At 50.6% G+C, this 18,877-nt stretch overlaps 1 protein-coding gene across 1 annotated transcript; it reads right to left on the minus strand.

Annotated features, from left to right (window-relative positions):
- Nucleotides 1-841: 841 nt before the first annotated feature.
- On the minus strand, nucleotides 842-16,908 carry RNF212B (ring finger protein 212B). Its single transcript, XM_074970005.1, has 12 exons — nucleotides 16,809-16,908; nucleotides 15,789-15,841; nucleotides 14,734-14,808; nucleotides 5,212-5,327; nucleotides 4,898-4,958; nucleotides 3,649-3,677; nucleotides 2,743-2,789; nucleotides 2,181-2,223; nucleotides 1,958-2,015; nucleotides 1,711-1,753; nucleotides 1,400-1,439; nucleotides 842-852 (listed from the first exon to the last, which is right to left on the minus strand). Coding segments are annotated over exons 1-12 (666 nt in total). The 3' UTR covers nucleotides 842-851.
- Nucleotides 16,909-18,877: the final 1,969 nt, after the last annotated feature.

Raw genomic sequence — 18,877 nt, forward strand, 5'->3', positions numbered from 1 at the left:
AGTGGTGTGACCCCCCCCCCCCCACCACCAACAGCTCTGATCCCAGCTGCGGGGTGGGGATAACAGGCCTGGCCCTGGGGCTGGCTGGGTGGAGAGGCAGATGCATGGGGAGTTGGAGGAATGGGGGACCCTTGGGCCGGGCCAGCGGGGGCAGTATAGGGGGGGCTGTTAGGGAGTGTGACAGGGTGGGGAGGCTCCCCTAGCTGTACCTCCCACCGCACCCCAGCACAGTCACTCCGGTCCCTAGGGGGCTGCAGGGGCAGAGTCCGTTGGGTGTTGGGGAGCCTGGGCAGTTTCTGTGCCCCACATGCTACAGTTGGGGGGCCCGGCTGGCACTGGGGGGCCTGCGGGGAGAGAATCCTAGTGAAGAGACAGAACAGCCCCTGGGGGGGGTCACTCCCCTCTGACTCCCCTCCCCTCTGAGCACCCCCTCCCCAGACCCCTCTTTTGGGGGCTCACCCCCTTCTGAGGCCCCCTCCCCCAGACCCCTCTGTCTAGGGTCGTCACCACCCTCTGAGCTCCCCTCTGTCAGACCCCTCTGTGTGGGGGGTGACCCCGTAATCCAGTCTCACTCACCTGCCATGCTGGGAGGGGGTGAGCTGGGGGGTGAACCTTAGCTGGGGGAGAGAAGAAATTACCCAGAATGCTGCAGATAGACATCCTAAGTCTGAGCCCCCCATCCCCAGCCCACTCTGCTCCCGAGCACCTTCCAGCTTAACCCCCAGCCTATTCAGCCCCCCAGCTTGACCCCTACCCCGCCTCCGAATCCAGTCTCCCCTGCCCCCCTCACCTGTATGGGTCTTGGTCTCTCTGCGCTTTGGCTCCCCCGAGGGGTGCCCCTCTCTCTCAGATCTGTTGGGCAGATGGGAGGGGTTAGTGGGGCAGATTGGGGATGCCCTGTGGACCCTGCTATGGGCTGGGAGGGGGATCCCCTGACCTCTCATTCCCATCCCTCCCCAGGTCTCCCAGGACTGGGTGTGGGGCTGGCTGAGTTGGGGGGCCTGGCTGCCATTGTGGGCCCTGTGTCTCATCCCCCTGGCTCACCTGCTAAGATGCCCAGTGCCAGCGTGGGGAGGGCCTGGCCCTGCCCAACCTCACCTTCCACTGGCCCCTGCCCAGGGGGGCACAAGGGGAAGGTGCCTAGCCCAGGGGTCTGGTTGGAGGAGGAGGAGGCCCTGGGGGGAGAAGAGAGGAAGTTAGTGGAGGGGGGAAGAAACAGAGAGACCCCCCTGCGGGAATCCTAGGTCCCAGACCCCCACAACCAGAGAATCCCAGCCCCATAGACCACCCCCTGCACTGGGTAATCTGAGTCCCAGAGACCCCCCCCCACCTGGGGCAATCCCAGCCCCACAGCCCGTGCCCCCCAGGGGGATGCAGGGGCACCCGCACACACACTCACCAGTAGGACAGGCTTTGGGTGGAGGCTGGAGACGGGGTGGCTGCGGAGCAGAAGGCAGACAGTTTAGGGGGATGTCATGGATTTGGGGGGGCCCAGCCCCGAGAAGGGAGAGTGAAATTGGGCAGGGAAAGGTGGGGAGCGATCCAGTCCCCTGGGGGGGAGGTGGGTGGGGGGCAGCCATGGCTCTGAGGCCTCATCCCTGTGAACACAGCTGGGCCAAGCTGAGATCAGTTCTCAGCTTGTTGTGGGGCTGCCCCTGAGCTAGCTGGCCCCCGGGGGCCCTGAGCTAGCTGGCCCCCCAGTCCTCTCACCAATGCTGGAGCCAGTGGGGGTCTGGGCAGCTCCTGCAGCCTGCTGGGAAAAGGAGAGATGGAGTGAGTCAGAGTGGGGTGCCCGGGCAGCCCCCCCATGCTCCCCCACAGCCCCTCTGGTCCCAGGCACCCACACACCCCACGTGGCCCCCAGCTCCCGCACGGCCCTCATGCCCCCCATACCCTGTGTAGTCCCCAGGCCCCCCCACAGGCCTCCCACTCCCCAAGGGGCATGCGGGTGACTCACCGGCCAGCTGGGGGTGCTGGAGAGGCGGTAGGGGATGGACTCCAGTGAGGAGGAGCGGCTGTGGGGGGAGAGACCTCGTTACATGGGTCACGGGGGGCACCCCCTGCATGGGCACATACACAGCAGGGCTCAGCTCCGCCAGCAAGGGACACAGGGACACACACACACCCCGCAGGGCTCGGCCCCGCCAGCAGGGGGCACAGACACACACATGCACGCTCACCTGACCACTTGGCTGCAGAGCTGGGTGCGGGGCCGCGGGGCACCTGCGGGGAGGGACGGGCATTAGCTCCAGCGCCAGGTGAAGACAGGGAGTCCAACGCCCCACCCCCATTCACACACCCACCATCCCCCACTGCCCTCGCACACCCATTGCCCCACGGGTACCCCTTGCAGGCCCACCACCCCACAGGCACCCCTGGCCCTGGTATGCCTGCTGCCTGTGGGCACTCCTGGCCCTCATATGCCCACCACTCTGTGGGCACACCCAAGACCCTGTGGGCACCCCCCAACCTTGCATGCCCACCACCCAGTGGACACCCCCGACTCTCACACACCCACTGCCCTGCAAGCATCCCGCCCTCACACACCCACTGCCCCACGAGACCCCTCAGCGCTTGCACACCCACTGTGCCACAACACCCACCTCACGTTCCCAGCATCCACGGCCCTCACATGCCCATCGCCTTTGCACACTCACTGCCCCCACCATGCCTTCGCACACTTGTCACATTTGTCCTATTTCAAGGAGGCTCCCTGGTGCCCCCCCCCAGGATTCTCCTTACCACTCTGTGAGGGGGAGGTGATGCCAACCGGCCGGGGGGTGCTGCCCCTGCCCAAGGGAAAGGAACACAACTCAGGGCTGAGGGGATGGGGCACCTCCAGTGCCCCCAACTCCCCATACCCCCACCCAGCACCCCACCCACCCCACCTCCGTGCCCAGCACCACACCCCAGTGCCCCCCAACTCCCCATCCCCACCCAGCACTCCACTTCCAGTGCCCCTAACTCACCACCCTCCTCCAGCACCCCACCAGTGCCCCCAACTCCCCATCCCCCACCCAGCACCCCACTCCCAGTGCCCCCAACTCCCCATCCCCACCCAGCACTCCACCCCCACCTCCCTGCCCAGCACCACACCCCAGTGCCCCCCAACTTCCTACCCAGCACCCCACTTCCAGTGCCCCTAACTCACCACCCTCCTCCAGCACCCAACTCCCAGTGCCCCCAACTCCCCATCCCCACCTAGCACTCCACCCCCACCTCCCTGCCCAGCACCACACCCCAGTGCCTCCCAACTTCCTACCCAGCACCCCACTTCCAGTGCCCCTAACTCACCACCCTCCTCCAGCACCCCACCAGTGCCCCCAACTCCCCAGCCCCCACCCAGCACCCCAGCCCCCATTGCCCCAACTCCCAACCCCCCCGCTCAGCACCCCAACCCCAGTGCCCCCAACTCCCTGCCCAGCAGCCCATGACCAGTGCCCCCAACTCCCCATCCCACCCCCAGTGCCCTCAACTCTCCATACACAGCACCCCACTGCCAGTGCCCCCAACTCCCCACACCCTCCCACCTGGCACCCCCACTCCCACCACTCCCCATCCACTGCCCAAGGCTCCCATGTCAGACCCCACTCCTGCCCCACAGACCCCCCAGGTCGCATGCCCTGGGCCCAGGAGGGGTTTGCTGACCTGCTGCCCTGGCATCGGCTGGGCGAGGCCTGCAGAGAGAGGGGCAGAAGGGGGGTTAGTGTGTCCCAGGGGGCAGCAGAGAGACGGGGGCACAGGCTGCCCATGGGGTGAGTGGCACAGACGGACAGACAGCAGGCGGGACAATGCACAGACAGACGGACAGTAGTCAGGCGACACACTGACAGATGGACAGACGGTGGGCAGGATGACACACTGACGGACGGACAGACTGTGGGCAGATGACACACTGATGGACAGACAGTGGGCAGGATGACACACTGACGGTCAGACAAACAGCGGGCGGGATGAAACGCTGACGGTCGGAGGGCAGGATGACACACGAAGGATGGAGAGACAGCGGGTGAGATGACACACTGACGGATGGACAGACAGCAGGCAGGGAGGACACACAGACAGACGGACAGACAGCATGCGGGATGACACATGAAGGATGGACAGACAGTGGGCGGGAAGACAGACAGCGTGTGGGACGACACATGAAGGATGGACAGACAGCGGGCGGGACGACACACTGACAGATGGACAGACAGCGGGTGGGATGACACACTGACGGATGGACGGACAGCGGGTGGGAATGACACACAGATGGATTGACGGACAGCAGGTAGGGATGACTCACTCATGGATGGACAGACAGCGGGCGGGATGACACACTGACGGACACACAGTGGGTGGGATGACACACAGACGGACAGACAGACAGAGGACGGGGATGACTGATGGACAGACGGACAGCGGGCGGGATGACACACTGACAGACCGACAGACAGCGGATGGGGATGACTGATGGACAGACAGCGGACGGGTATGACTGACGGATGGACAGACAGCGGACGGGGATGACTGATGGATGGACAGACTGTGGGCGAGATGACACACTGACGGACTGACAGCAGGCGGGGAGGGCGCACAGAAAGACGGACAGACGGGCGGGATGACACACTGACGGGTGGACAAACAGCGGGTGGGATGAGACACAGGCAGACGGACAGACAGCAGGTGGGATGACACACCAATGGTCGGAAAGACTGCGGGTGGGATGACACACTGATGGATGGACAGACAGCAGGCGAGATGACACACCAACGGATAGAGAGACAGTGGGCGGGGAGGACACACTGATGGACACACAGCGGGTGGGATGACAAACGGACGGACGGACAGACACTGGGTGGGGATACACAGATGGATGGACACACAGACGGTCAGACACACAGACAGCCCTCGCCTTGAGGATGCTCAGATATTTCTTCAGCTCGCCGTTCTCCCGCCTCAGCGCCTCCAGCTCCCTGGGGAGGGGAAGGATACATGGGGTCAGAGGGGCTGGGCACTGCCCCTATCTGCCCACCCCTGGGTCCCCCCACATGCTGGGATGCATGCACAAGTGCCAGGCTCCATGCGTGCTGTGCCGAGCAGGCCAGGCGCCGTATGCCAGCCATGCCCCAGGGATGGCGGGTGCTGTGCCCAGGGGCATGTCACACATGACGGGGACATGGGGGTGAGTCGTATGTCCCTGGTGACCCCCAGTGGCTGGGCTCTGACCTGTCGCGGGTGGAGAGTTTCTGGCGTGCGTCCTGCAGGGACCCCTCAGCCTGGGATGCCCTGTCCTTGTAGAACGAGAGCAGTCGCTCACTCTGCGCCCGCTGGAAACTCCACACCTGGGAGACAGACACAGGGAATGGGGCACAGGCCAGACCCTCTAGGGGGTACTGGCTCCCATCCAGCCCCAGGGCGGGGACTGGCTGGCTTGCCGGGTGGGCAGGGAATGGAATATGGGGCCTGTCCCCTCTGGCCCGAGAGCAGGGACTGCCTGGTTTTGGGGGAGGCAGGGAATGGGACATGGGGCTTGTCTCCTCTAGTGGGCACCAGCTCCATCCAGATCCACAGAGGGGACTGGCTGGCTCAGGAGGTGAGATCCAGAAGCGAACAATCTCTGGGACTATCAGAAGTGTTGCTGACAGCTCTAAAATCCCCTGCGATGATTAACTTTCCATCTCCATTCATCTCCCTCCTTATCTGGCTTCGTTAGGGTAAATAATTAGCGGGGCGTGGGGGAGGAGTTCCAGCAAAGCCCTTGCACCGATTATTAACTAGTCCCCAGCTTGGTTATTAACCCAGGCATCTTTGCCTGACCTCGAATTCCCCCGGCTGCCTCACCCCTTCGAAGATGGGGGACCCTGCCCGGAGTCTGGGCCCCACTCAATCCTCTCTGATAACTCAGCAGAGCGCGCTCGCTGGCAGCTTCTCCTCCTCTTTGTTGTTCCCCTGGCTCAGCTCTGCCCCTTTCCTGTCACAGGCGCCCACCAGAGTTGCATCCGGCCTGCCTTGATCGGTCTCCACTCCACCTCCAGAGTCTTCGGTGTAGCCCCCCTGAGCTCGCTTTCAGCTGCGTGTCCACCCTGACCGCTGGGTCCGTTTTAGAGTCCCTGCTGGCCTGGCCTGCGCGCCTCCATCCTGGCTGGAGAACTTGACGTTTGTCTGGGTTGAAATGCCGTTGGGTGGAATGGGCCCAGCTCACCCAGTGATCCAGGTCACCATGGGCTCGTCACCACTTCCCACTCTACCAACCCTTGGTGCATTAGCAGACCTGACCCCAGTGATCTTATATTGACTTCCCATCAGTGAGGAGCATCCCAGTGTCCTAGAAACGTTGCCAAGGCAGGACCAAGTAAACCTAGACCAGCCCTGATGCAGGTTTGTCCAACCAGATCTTTAAAATCTCCAACAGGAATCCTCAGTCTCCCTTGCTGTGGGCTAAGCCCCTTAAGTCTTCTCCTACAGTCAGTGAACATTTGATCCCCGTCCTCTTTATAGCAGCCCTCACCAGATTTGAAGACTGTTCTCACTCCCCTCTCAGTCTTCTTTTCTCATGCCTAAACATGCCCTGTTTTCTTAACTTTTCCTTGCAGGTCAGGTTTTCTCACCCTTTGATCATTTTTGGTGCTTTCCTCTAGACTCTCTCCAGTTTGTCCCCCTCTTTCCTAAAGTCGGGCGTCCAGAATTGGACACAGTACTCCAGCTGAGGCCTCACCAGTGCTGTGCAGAACGAGATAATGACCTCCCATATCTTATAGACAACGTACCTGTTAATATGCCCCAGAATATTTGACTTTTTCTCAACTGCATCACTGTGATTCACTCAAGCCCCCAGTGCCTTTGCAGCCGTGCTATTCCATACCTAGTCCTTCCCTATTTTGTAGCTGTGCATTAGATTTTTTCCTTCCTAAGTGAAGTCCTTTGAATTTTCTTTGCTGAATTTCATCTGGCTGAAGTCAGACCAATTCTCCAATCTGTCAAGGTCATTTTGAATTGTAATCCTGTCCTCCAAAGCCCTTACAACCCCTCCCATCTTGGTGACAGACGCAAATTTTAGAAGCATGCTCTCCGCTCCATTATCCAAGTCATTAATGAGAATATGACCCTGTCATAAATATAAAGGGAAGGCTAACCACCTTTAAATCCCTCCTGGCCAGAGGAAAAACCCTTTCACCTGTAAAGGGTTAAGAAGCTAAGATAACCTCGCTGGCACCTGACCAAAAGGACCAATGAGAAGACAAGATACTTTCAAAGCTGGAGGGGGGGAAAAAAAAGGTTCTCTCTCTCTGTGTTGTCTTTTACCAGGACCAGAGCAGGAATGCAGGAATACAGAACTCCTGTAAAGGGTTAATAAGCAATCTAGTTGGGTATGCGTTAGATTCTGTTTTGTTTAAATGGCTGATCAAATAAGTTGTGCTGAATGGAATGTATATTCCTGTTTTTGTGTCTTTTTGTAGCTTAAGGTTTTGCCTAGAGGGATTCTCTATGTTTTGAATCTGATTACCCTGTAAGGTATTTACCATCCTGATTTTACAGAGGTGATTCTTTTACTTTTTCTTCAATTAAAATTCTTCTTTTAAGAACCTGATTGCTTTTTCATTGTTCTTAAGATCCAAGGGTTTGGGTCTGTGTTCACCTATGCAAATTGGTGAGGATTTTAATCAAGCCTTCCCCAGGAAAGGGGGTGTACGGCTTGGGAGGATTTTTGGGGGAAAGACGTTTCCAAGTGGGCTCTTTCCCGGTTATATTTGTTAGACGCTTGGTGGTGGCAGCAATAAAGTCCAGGGACAAAAGGAAAAATAGTTTGTACCTTGGGGAAGTGTTAACCTAATCTGGTAAAAATAAGCTTAGTCGGTTTTTCATGTAGATCCCCACATCTGTACCCTAGAGTTCAGAGTGGGGAAGGAACCTTGACGTGGTGGCAGAGCGGTGGGATTAACTTGAAATCATTTTGAGATTTTTTGAACCAGAAGCACAGATTTTAAAAGGAAATATTTTTTCCCCCTTTGGGCTGCTGGAAAGCAGGTTTTAAGCTGAAAGCAGTTAGAGTTTTTTGTGTCTCTGCTTGGGGGACAGAGCAGAGACAAAAGGGAATTGTCTTTTGTGAGCTGGAGTTTTCTCTACCTAAAGGCAGGGTAGTTAACCTCCTGCAGGGAAATTCACAAGTCTTCACAGACCTGAAGAGGGGGGTTGTTTTTTGGGGTTTTTTTACCTAAGAGCAACTAGAGGGGTTTTCTATTTGCCTGGAGACAAAGGTGTTAGTTGTTTTTTTTTTAAAGGATTTTTCTGTAGGCTGACAATCACTATCAGAGAACATCGGTATCCGGTTACAGCACAACCTATATATATATATTTTTTTTTTTTTGACAAGCCACGTTTTTTTGTTTGTTTTGTTTTATTTCTAACTCTCGGGTGTAAAGTTAGTTAACAGAGAGGCAAACGTGACAGAGCCCAAGGCAGAAACAGCCAAAGAGGCTGCCCACAGGAGAGAATGGGAGGCAGCGAGAGAGAGAAAAAAACCAAGAGGCTGCCCACAGGAGAGCTATGGAGGCAAAGGAAAAAGAAATGGAGGAGAGGGAAAAAGAGAGGAAGCATGCACTGGAGATGGAGAAGATAAGGGCTGAGCAGAATCTACTGGATAACCCTAACCATCCTTCCCCAACAATCCACAAATGGGAGAGACTATGTCCACAGTATGATGAATCCAGTGATATTGCTGAATACTTTCTCACCTTTGAGAGACTGTGCACTCTCCATAAAATTCCTGAAGCTCACAAGATGACCACATTGGTCGCAAAATTAACTGGAAGAGCTCTGGTCATATTTAATAAGATGCCAATTGATGAGGCTTCTGACTATAATAAGTTCAAGGATTTGATTTTAAAGCAATTTCAAATTACATCTGAAACATACAGAGTAAAATTTTGAACCCTTAAGAGAAGGCCTGGACTAAGTAATGTGGCTTACCTAACCAGATGAGGGATCAGTTAGATAAATGGATCCAAGGAAGGGGTGTCACTAGCTTTGACGGAATGTGTGATTTGATAGCTCAGGAGCAATTCCTGAATATGTCCAAGGAGGAAATAAAACTTATGGGATAAGGAAATGGACTCAGCAGAAAGTCTTGCTTCTTATGCTGATCGATACGAGCAGTCCCAGACCGCCAGAGAGGCAGGGCAAACTGAAACAAAATGGGTGGAGGGAGGAAGAGGAACAACCCTGGTTGCAGCTGGAGCGGATACCAGAAGGGACACCCTCAGACCACACCCTACTACCGGGGGCAGCCCAAGGCCCCAACTACACACCAAGGAATACTCCAGACACCTTATCGTCCTGCCACACTGTTCTCCAGCAACCCACCTCACCCCAGTGACCCGTCAGCTGGTCGATGTTTTAAATGTAATGAGCCGGGGCATGTGAAGGCCAACTGCCCCAAGAACCCCAACCGATTACAGTTCATTGCACCGGAATAACACCAGACGTCCTCAGGCCCAGATACCTCCCAGATACCCTTGGAGCGGAGGGAAACTGTGAGTGTGGGCGGGAAGAAGGTCACCACGTGGAGGGACACTGGAGCACAAGTGTCAGCTATCCATGCTTCCTTAGTGGACCCAAATTTAATCGACCCAGAGATCCAAGTGACAATTCAACCCTTCAAGTCCAACTCTTTCAATTTGCCTACAGCCAAGTTGACTGTCCAGTACAAAGGCTGGTCAGGAATGTGGACTTTTGACATCTATGATGATTATTCCATCCCCACGCTGTTGGGGGAAGACTTGGCCAATCATGTGAAGCTAGCCAAGAGGGTGGGAATGGTCACCCGCAGCCAGGCTAAACAAGCCATGAAGCCTAGCTCTGTTCCGGAAACTTCTACCAGGATTCGGTCAGAGGTGATGGAACCGGACCCCACGCCAGCCTCTGTAACAGCAGTACTGGATCCAGTCCCAGAGACCCAGACAGAGCCAGTCCCAGGACAGGAACTGGCAGAACAACCAGCACCAGACCCATTGCCAGCACTGAATCCAGTACTTGCAACCCCAACACCAGAGGGCCCCACCGAACCTGAACCGGCAGCAGCCGATAACCCTACACCAGAGGCTCAGCCGGAGCCTGAAACCCAACATAGTGCACCAGTGGAGAGTAGTTTACAGTCAACGGAAACAGCCCCATCCCCTACATCGCTTCCAGAGGGACCAAGCCTAGGTCCACAATCCAATGAGGAATTGATGTCTCCAGTATCAAGGGAATAGTTCCAGACCGAACAGGAAGCAGATGAAAGCCTCCAGAGAGCTTGGACAGCGGCACGGAGCAACCCACCGCCTCTCAGCTCTTCTAATCGATCCAGGTTTGTTGTAGAAAGAGGACTTTTATACAAGGAAATTCTTTCTGGTGGACACCAGGAAGACTGGCATCCTCAGAGACAGTTGGTAGTTCCAACTAAGTACCGGGTCAAGCTCTTGAGCTTAGCCCACGATCATCCTACTGGTCATGCTGGGGTGAACAGGACCAAAGACCGTTTGGGGAGGTCATTCCACTGGGAGGGAATGGGCAAGGATGTTTCTACCCATGTCCAGTCTTGTGAGGTATGCCAAAGAGTGGGAAAACCCCAAGACCAGGTCAAAGCCACTCTCCAGCCACTCCCCATCATTGAAGTTCCATTTCAGCGAGTAGCTGTGGATATTCTGGGTCCTTTTCCGAAAAAGACACCCAGAGGAAAGCAGTACATCCTGACTTTCATGGATTTTGCCACCCGATGGCCGGAAGCAGTAGCTCTAAGCAACACCAGGGCTAAAAGTGTGTGCCAGGCACTAGCAGACATTTTTGCCAGGGTAGGTTGGCCTTCCGACATCCTCACAGATGCAGGAACTAATTTCCTGGCAGGAACTATGGAAAGCCTTTTGGAATCTCATGGGGTGAATCACTTGGTTGCCACCCCTTACTATCATCAAACAAATGGCCTGGTGGAGAAATTTAATGGGACTTTGGGGGCCATGATATGTAAATTCGTAAATGAGCACTCCAATGATTGGGACCTAGTGTTGCAGCAGTTGCTCTTTGCCTACAGAGCTGTACCACATCCCAGTGTAGGGTTTTCACCATTTGAACTTGTATATGGCCGTGAGGTTAAGGGGCCATTACAGTTGGTGAAGCAGCAATGGGAGGGATTTACACCTTCTCCAGGAACTAACATTCTGGACTTTGTAACCAACCTACAAAACACCCTCCGAACCTCTTTAGCCCTTGCTAAAAAAACTTACAGGATGCTCAAAAAGAGCAAAATGCCTGGTATGATAAACATGCCAGAGAGCGTTCCTTCAATGTAGGGGACCAGGTCATGGTCTTAAAGGCGCTCCAGGCCCATAAAATGGAAGCATCGTGGGAAGGGCCATTCACGGTCCAGGAGTGCCTGGGAGCTGTTAATTATCTCATAGCATTCCCCACCTCCAACAGAAAGCCTAAGGTGTACCATATTAATTCTCTAAAGCCCTTTTATTCCAGAGAATTAAAGGTTTGTCAGTTTACAGCCCAGGGAGGAGAGGACGCTGAGTGGCCTGAAGGTGTCTACTATGAAGGGAAAAGTGCTGGTGGTATGGAAGAGGTGAACCTCTCCCTGACCCTTGGGCATATGCAGCGACAGCAGATCAAGGAGCTGTGCACTAGCTACGCGCCGACGTTCTCAGCCACCCCAGGACTGACTGAAAGGGCATACCACTCCACTGACACAGGTAATGCTCACCAAATTAAAGTCCAACCTTATCGGGTGTCTCCTCAAGCTAAAACTGCTATAGACCGGGAAATCCAGGATATGTTACAGATGGGTATAATCTGCCCCTCTGGCAGTGCATGGGCATCTCCAGTGGTTCTAGTTCCCAAACCAGATGGGGAGATACGTTTTTGCGTGGACTACCATAAGCTAAATGCAGTAACTCGCCCAGACAACTATCCAATGCCACGCACAGATGAACTATTAGAGAAACTGGGACGGGCCCAGTTCATCTCTACCTTGGACTTAACCAAGGGATACTGGCAGGTACCGCTAGATGAATCCGCCAAGGAAAGGTCAGCCTTCACCACACATCTCGGGCTGTATGAATTTAATGTACTCCCTTTCGGGCTGCGGAATGCACCCGCCACCTTCCAAAGACTTGTAGATGGTCTCCTAGCGGGATTAGGAGAATATGCAGTCGCCTACCTTGACGATGTGGCCATATTTTCAGATTCCTGGGCAGAACACCTGGAACATCTACAAAAAGTCTTTGAGCACATAAGGGAGGCAGGACTAACTGTTAAGTCTAAGAAGTGTCAAATAGGCTGAAACAGAGGACTTACCTTGGACACCAGGTGGGTCAAGGAACTATCAACCCCCTACAGGCCAAAGTGGATGCTACCAAAAGTGGCCTGTCCCAAAGTCAAAGAAACAGGTTCAATCCTTCTTAGGCTTGGCCGGATATTACAGGCGATTTGTACCACAATACAGCCAAATCGCCGCCCCACTGACAGACCTAACCAAAAAGAAACAGCCAAATGCCGTTCAGTGGACCGAAGAGTGTCAGAAGGCCTTTAACTAGCTTAAAGTGACACTCATGTCTGACCCTGTGCTAAGGGCCCCAGACTTTGACAAACCGTTCCTAGTAACCACAGATGCGTCCGACCGTGGTGTGGGAGCAGTTTTAATGTAGGAAGGACCGGATCAAGAATTCCACCCTGTAATGTTTCTCAGCAAGAAGCTGTCTGAGAGGGAAAGCAACTGGTCAGTCAGTGAAAAAGAATGTTACGTTATTGTCTACGCTCTGGAAAAGCTATGCCCATACGTCTGGGGATGGCGTTTCCACCTGCAAACCGACCATGCTGCGCTACAGTGGCTTCATACCGCCACGGGAAATAACAAAAAACTTATTCAGTGGAGTTTCGCTCTCCAAGATTTTGATTTCGACATACAACACATCTCAGGAGCTTCTAACAAAGTGGCTGATGCACTCTCCCATGAAAGTTTCCCAGAATCAACTGGTTAAAATCGTCCTTGAAATGTGGAAAATATTGTTAGTCTTTATATACTTGGTAGTATATTTAGAGGTGCATGTGTCTTATTAACTCTGTTTTCTCCTTGAGCTCCAGGAAGAAATCACAGCCAGCATTTCACCCTATCTGTGATTTGGGGGGCTTGTCATAAATATAAAAGGAAGGCTAACCACCTTTAAATCCCTCCTGGCCAGAGGAAAAACCCTTTCACCTGTAAAGGGTTAAGAAGCTAAGATAACCTCGCTGGCACCTGACCAAAAGGACCAATGAGAAGACAAGATACTTTCAAAGCTGGAGGGGGGGAAAAAAAGGTTCTCTCTCTCTGTGTTGTCTTTTACCAGGACCAGAGCAGGAATGCAGGAATACAGAACTCCTGTAAAGGGTTAATAAGCAATCTAGTTGGGTATGCGTTAGATTCTGTTTTGTTTAAATGGCTGATCAAATAAGTTGTGCTGAATGGAATGTATATTCCTGTTTTTGTGTCTTTTTGTAGCTTAAGGTTTTGCCTAGAGGGATTCTCAATGTTTTGAATCTGATTACCCTGTAAGGTATTTACCATCCTGATTTTACAGAGGTGATTCTTTTACTTTTTCTTCAATTAAAATTCTTCTTTTAAGAACCTGATTGCTTTTTCATTGTTCTTAAGATCCAAGGGTTTGGGTCTGTGTTCACCTATGCAAATTGGTGAGGATTTTTATCAAGCCTTCCCCAGGAAAGGGGGTGTAAGGCTTGGGAGGATTTTGGGGGAAAAGACATTTCCAAATAGGCTCTTTCCCGATTATATTTGTTTGACGCTTGGTGGTGGCGGCAATAAAGTCCAGGGACAAAAGGAAAAATATTTTTTACCTTGGGGAAGTTTTAACCTTATGTGGTAAAAATAAGCTTAGTGGGTTTTTCATGCAGGTCCCCACATCTGTACCCTAGAGTTCAGAGTGGGGAAGGAACCTTGACAGACCCGACCCAGGACTGACCCCTGTGGGATACCACTTAATACACCCTCCTCCCAGTTTGCTAGTGAACCATAGATAGCTACTATTTGAGGATGGTCTTTCAACCAGTTGTGCACCCATCTTGCAGTATCATCAAGAACAGATTTCCCGAGTTTGCTGTGTCAAAGCCTTACTAACATCAAGCCCTATCACCTTTACGGCTGCCTCCCACCTGTTAAGCCAGTAACCCTGTCAAAGGAGGCTGGTTTGGCATGATTGTTCTTGACAAATCCACGGTAGCTATTCCTTATACAGTGTTGAAGATTGCCAGGCCTAGAACTGACCTCTCTCAGTGCGACCCCACTAGAGACGTCCCCATTGGATGGTGATTCCCCGTCAAGAACTATTTGTTGAGATCTGTCCCTTAGCCAGTTCTTAACATGTGCACTGTTGACATTGGATCCCTGCCCATTCTTTAATCAGGGTGTCAGGCGGTGCTGTGTCAAACTCCTTACAAAATCCGGTCACATCTACAGTTACCTTTACCAACAAAACTTGTGATCTCCTCAGAGAAGAAGGTCAGGTGTGTTTGGCTGAGCAGTTTTCCATATAACCATGCTGACTGGTGTTGATTATACCTCTGTCCTTTAATTCTTCATCAACTGAGTCCCATATAGCATGTTCATACTTTAGCCTGGGATTGTTTCCTGGCCTATAGTTACCTTGGATGGAGGCTTTCCCCTCTAGGGGGTGCCGGCTCTGATCTGCCCCCTCCAATGGGGACCTGTCTGCCCCTTACCTGGGAGATGTGGGCCAGATATTTGAGGGCCGTTTCCACCGGGCTCTTGAAAAAGATCTTTTCTCGGGGTTTCATCTGTGAGCAAGAAAGAAATAGGCAAAGCAAGTACAGAGCAGCTCCCACCCGGCTTGGATCATGACACCCCCAGTGATGCAATCCAGGCAAAAGGGACTGGCATCTGAGGGGCACATCTGAATGAAGATCGAGAGAGACATATCTACAAACATATGTGCCTCAGTTTAATAAAACCTAAGGCTAGAAAGCTCTGGAGATTTTATCCCGAGCCACACAGTCTTCTGTGATTTTTTGCTAGTTGTCAGCACCCACAGCACCGTGATTATAGGAGAATTTCAGCTTTCATTTATACCAAAAAATCCCTATGTTTCTAGCCTTCATGACTGGGGTGGAAGGCTTGACAATGTGAATACAACTGAAGCAAAGGAAAAGAACCCCCAATTTATGATCTCATACAAGCTCATGCCTTGAAAGGTAATCATGGTTATTCTAGGGGCTGATGCGTGGTATGTTTGATTACTTGGGTCAGCGGCTCTGAAAGCTGGGACTTGAAACAAATCAACACAAGACTTGGGATTAAGATGGTGAGGCTGGCACAAATTTGCACATCTCCAATTTTGGGTTGAAGTCTTTCAATTAAGAATGGAAGAGCGTTTCAAAGCTCAACTGTCAGATATGGGCTATTTTGGTAGGGCAGCTTCAAGCCACATATGCTGCACCGTGGACCTGCATCCCAGAGTCCTTTGCACTGCTTTCAGGCTTCCTGGGGGATTTTCAGGGAGGACTGTGGGACACTTGAAGTGGTCAGAGGCCCATACACCAGGATACTCCTGGAGCTTTTGAGCCAACATGAACAGATCATTTTGGGGACCTGAAACAACCAAAGCAAAATTGTTCAGGGCTAAAACTCCGAAAGAGCCTTATGCTAAATTGAAATCACAACTGGGTTAAGACCATATCTCTGGTTAAACCAGCATCACCCTGCATATGTAGATGAGAGAAGGAAGGGAGAATGGTGGAAAAGGAGGAGAGCAACTCACATTATTGGCAAGACACAGATATTTGCAGGTCACTCCACAAATGGGGCATTTCTCTGCAAGGGTTGAAACAAGTGATTATTATTATTATTTTATTTTATTGTGGTTGCAAGTTCTGTACAGAATGATTTAACTAAGTCAGGGAGTTGAAGTGGTACAGTTTGTGTGTGCAGGCAAGGCACTCTGTTACTATTCCCCTCCCTTGTTTTCTAGTGAAACAGAGAGTGTGAAAGTGAGAGAAAATGTAGGAAAAAAACATTTTTGCTTCCTTTTTACTTTATTTTTTCCACTGGAAAAAGCTGATTTTTTAAAAAAGGTACTTTCTCTTGCTTTTTAACATTTTTAAAGCTATTTTTGCACTTTTCCTGTGGGAGAAAAATGTGTGAAATGTGGGGAAGAACTCGCTTTTTACTTTCCCCCCCGGAAAAGAGGGTGGAAAAGAGATTTTCTATCATCCCCCCCACCCCATTCCCCCATATTTTTTGAGTTGGGGAAATAGTGCCACTCTCACCAACTATTTTCCCTATTTTCTATTATTTTCACAATTTTTCCAGTCAGAAAAAGTTAGTGAGGTGCAAATATGGGTTTCCCCCCTCACTTTCTTTAACTTTATAGTTTGAACATTGCCCCTCCTTTTTCCAATGGGCCAAGGGTGGGCAAAGTTAAAAAACCACAGAAAACAGGAATTTTCCTGTGTTGCTAAATGACAAATGTCAGTTTCTTCTTGAACTTCATCAAAATGATTTTTTAAAAGAAAAAATTAATCTTCAAGGCGGAAAATTTTGAGAAAAATGTAATGGTTGAAAATCTCTTCTCAAAACGAATCAACAATGATTTTTGGGGGGAGGGAAAATTTTTCAGAGAAATTTTGTTTTTGAAGGAAACATTTTTGAAGCATTTTTCAGGGGGCTCCAATGATGGCCCACTATGTGCATGGTCCCAGAGGCTTTGGAGGGGACCGGACCCCATTCCCTGCCCCTCAGAACCCAGGGGGCAAAGCACAGAGCATGCCCTGAACCTCACCTGCAGCAAAGCATTTCCTGCAGAAGAGGTGTCCACAGCTGGTGATGCAGAAGTCAGCACCATCTTGGCGGAAGCACTGGTTGCAATGGAACCAATCCATGCTGTGTGGGACATGGACAAGGAGGAGTTAGCTCTGGCCGGCCTGCACTGGAAGGGAGGGGTAAATGGGGGTAGGTGGATAGATCCAGGGACAGATGGATGGAGAAGGATGGAGACATGGATGGATAATGGGATGGGTGAGTGCGTGTGAGGATGGAGGGAGGGATGAGGGAGGGTTGTGCGGATGATTGGGTGTGTATGGGGATGGATTGATCGATAGCAGAGTGCGGGGGAAGCTAGAGGGATGGATGGTGTGCGGGGGATGGATGGGTGGAAGGGTGTGTATGGTGATGGCTGGATAAAAGTGATCAAGTTCCTTATTAATTAAACAAATATGTATGATTAATTAACTTTTTAATATTGATTTTTATTTCTTAACACTTTAATGATGGTAGTCTATTGACTGAAATGTTATTTACTTTATTAGCTATTAAATATTTATTATTAATTATGTATAACCACTTAACTATAAAATATTGTTAACAAATAGTGTTAATTATTTGCTAATTGACCATTGATTTTTATCAATAACTGATGTAAAATATTTAGGGCAGTTCTCTGGCCTCTGTCATCCAGGAGCTCAGACGGAATGGTCCCTTCTGGCTTTATAATCTATGAATCTCTATTCTGATATGGTTTCTTTAGTTATCATCAGTCATTAGTGGCCATTCATCCTTTGTGGATTATTTTGGGGCTTGGAAGGATCAGATTTTTATCGCCAACATTAGTAAACATTGATTTCGCTGGTTTCAGAGTAACAGCCGTGTTAGTCTGTATTCCTAAAAAGAAAAAAGAAAAGGAGTACTTGTGGCACCTTAGAGACTAACCAGTTATTTGAGCATGAGCTTTCGTGAGCTACAGCTCACTTCATCGGATGCATATGCATCCGATGAAGTGAGCTGTAGCTCACGAAAGCTCATGCTCAAATAAACTGGTTAGTCTCTAAGGTGCCACAAGTACTCCTTTTCTTTTTTCTTTTTATTGATTTCGCTGCAGACGCACAAAACTTTTCCATCAATAATAATTGAAAGTTACAGCCACTACTTCAGAAATGTTTGGAGTTTGATTTCTGACTATTGACTTTGTATGTTTTGTCATGTGACCGTTTGTATTTATCAGTTATAAAGCTTTAACTTTTTGAATTTCAATGTCTACCATCATTAAATAATTACTGTCTGACACCCACCCATTATCGATCCCGCTCTAATTTCCCACAATGGTGAAAATTTAAATAAGTAAAACTAGAAAAAAAATGCTTTTAACTCTTTTTTCTGCACAATTTAAATCAAGAAAAAATGGCTAAACACTGATGTGATCCATCAAAATTATAACAAAATAAAAATCGAATTCTGCCAATAATCATTCATAATCTGTGAATCTGTATTCTGGGCAGTGGTTCTTTCGTTATAAGTGGCCGTTTTTCTTTTGTGTATTATTTTATTATGTCTCGTGGGTTATTTATGAATAGCATCATGTATTTAATTAGGCCTGTTTTCTGGGTTATTTCTTTACAACAAAATATTGTGGATATTTACTAGTTATTTCAGATTGTTCACTAATTGTCTGGCTCTTGGTTGCCTTATGATTGGTTATTTATCTGTTACCATGGGCCTTTGAAGCAGTATTTAATATTTATGAGTCCTTTAATCATGGCCTGTCAACAATTTGCTAATTATTCAGAACAAGCTAATTATGGGCTCCATGTTAATTATGGGTTTTTCCGGCATGTTGGCTTTTGAATGACTGTTTCCTGAGTATCGTGTATTGATTATATTAGAGGTTATTAATTGTAGCCCCTTTATTAATGAGGGATTATTGGTTATTTAATTAACTCTGGGCTATGTATGATGTTAATTAGGGGTGATTGGCTCTCGTTATTGATGTTAATTAGGGGGGATGTTAATTAATACTTTTTTGATAGTAATGCCAGTGATATTAATGATCGTTATTGATATGAATGACATTCCCGC

Source organism: Natator depressus, chromosome 13 (genome assembly GCF_965152275.1).
Source record: "Natator depressus isolate rNatDep1 chromosome 13, rNatDep2.hap1, whole genome shotgun sequence".
NCBI lineage: Eukaryota > Metazoa > Chordata > Testudines > Cheloniidae > Natator > Natator depressus.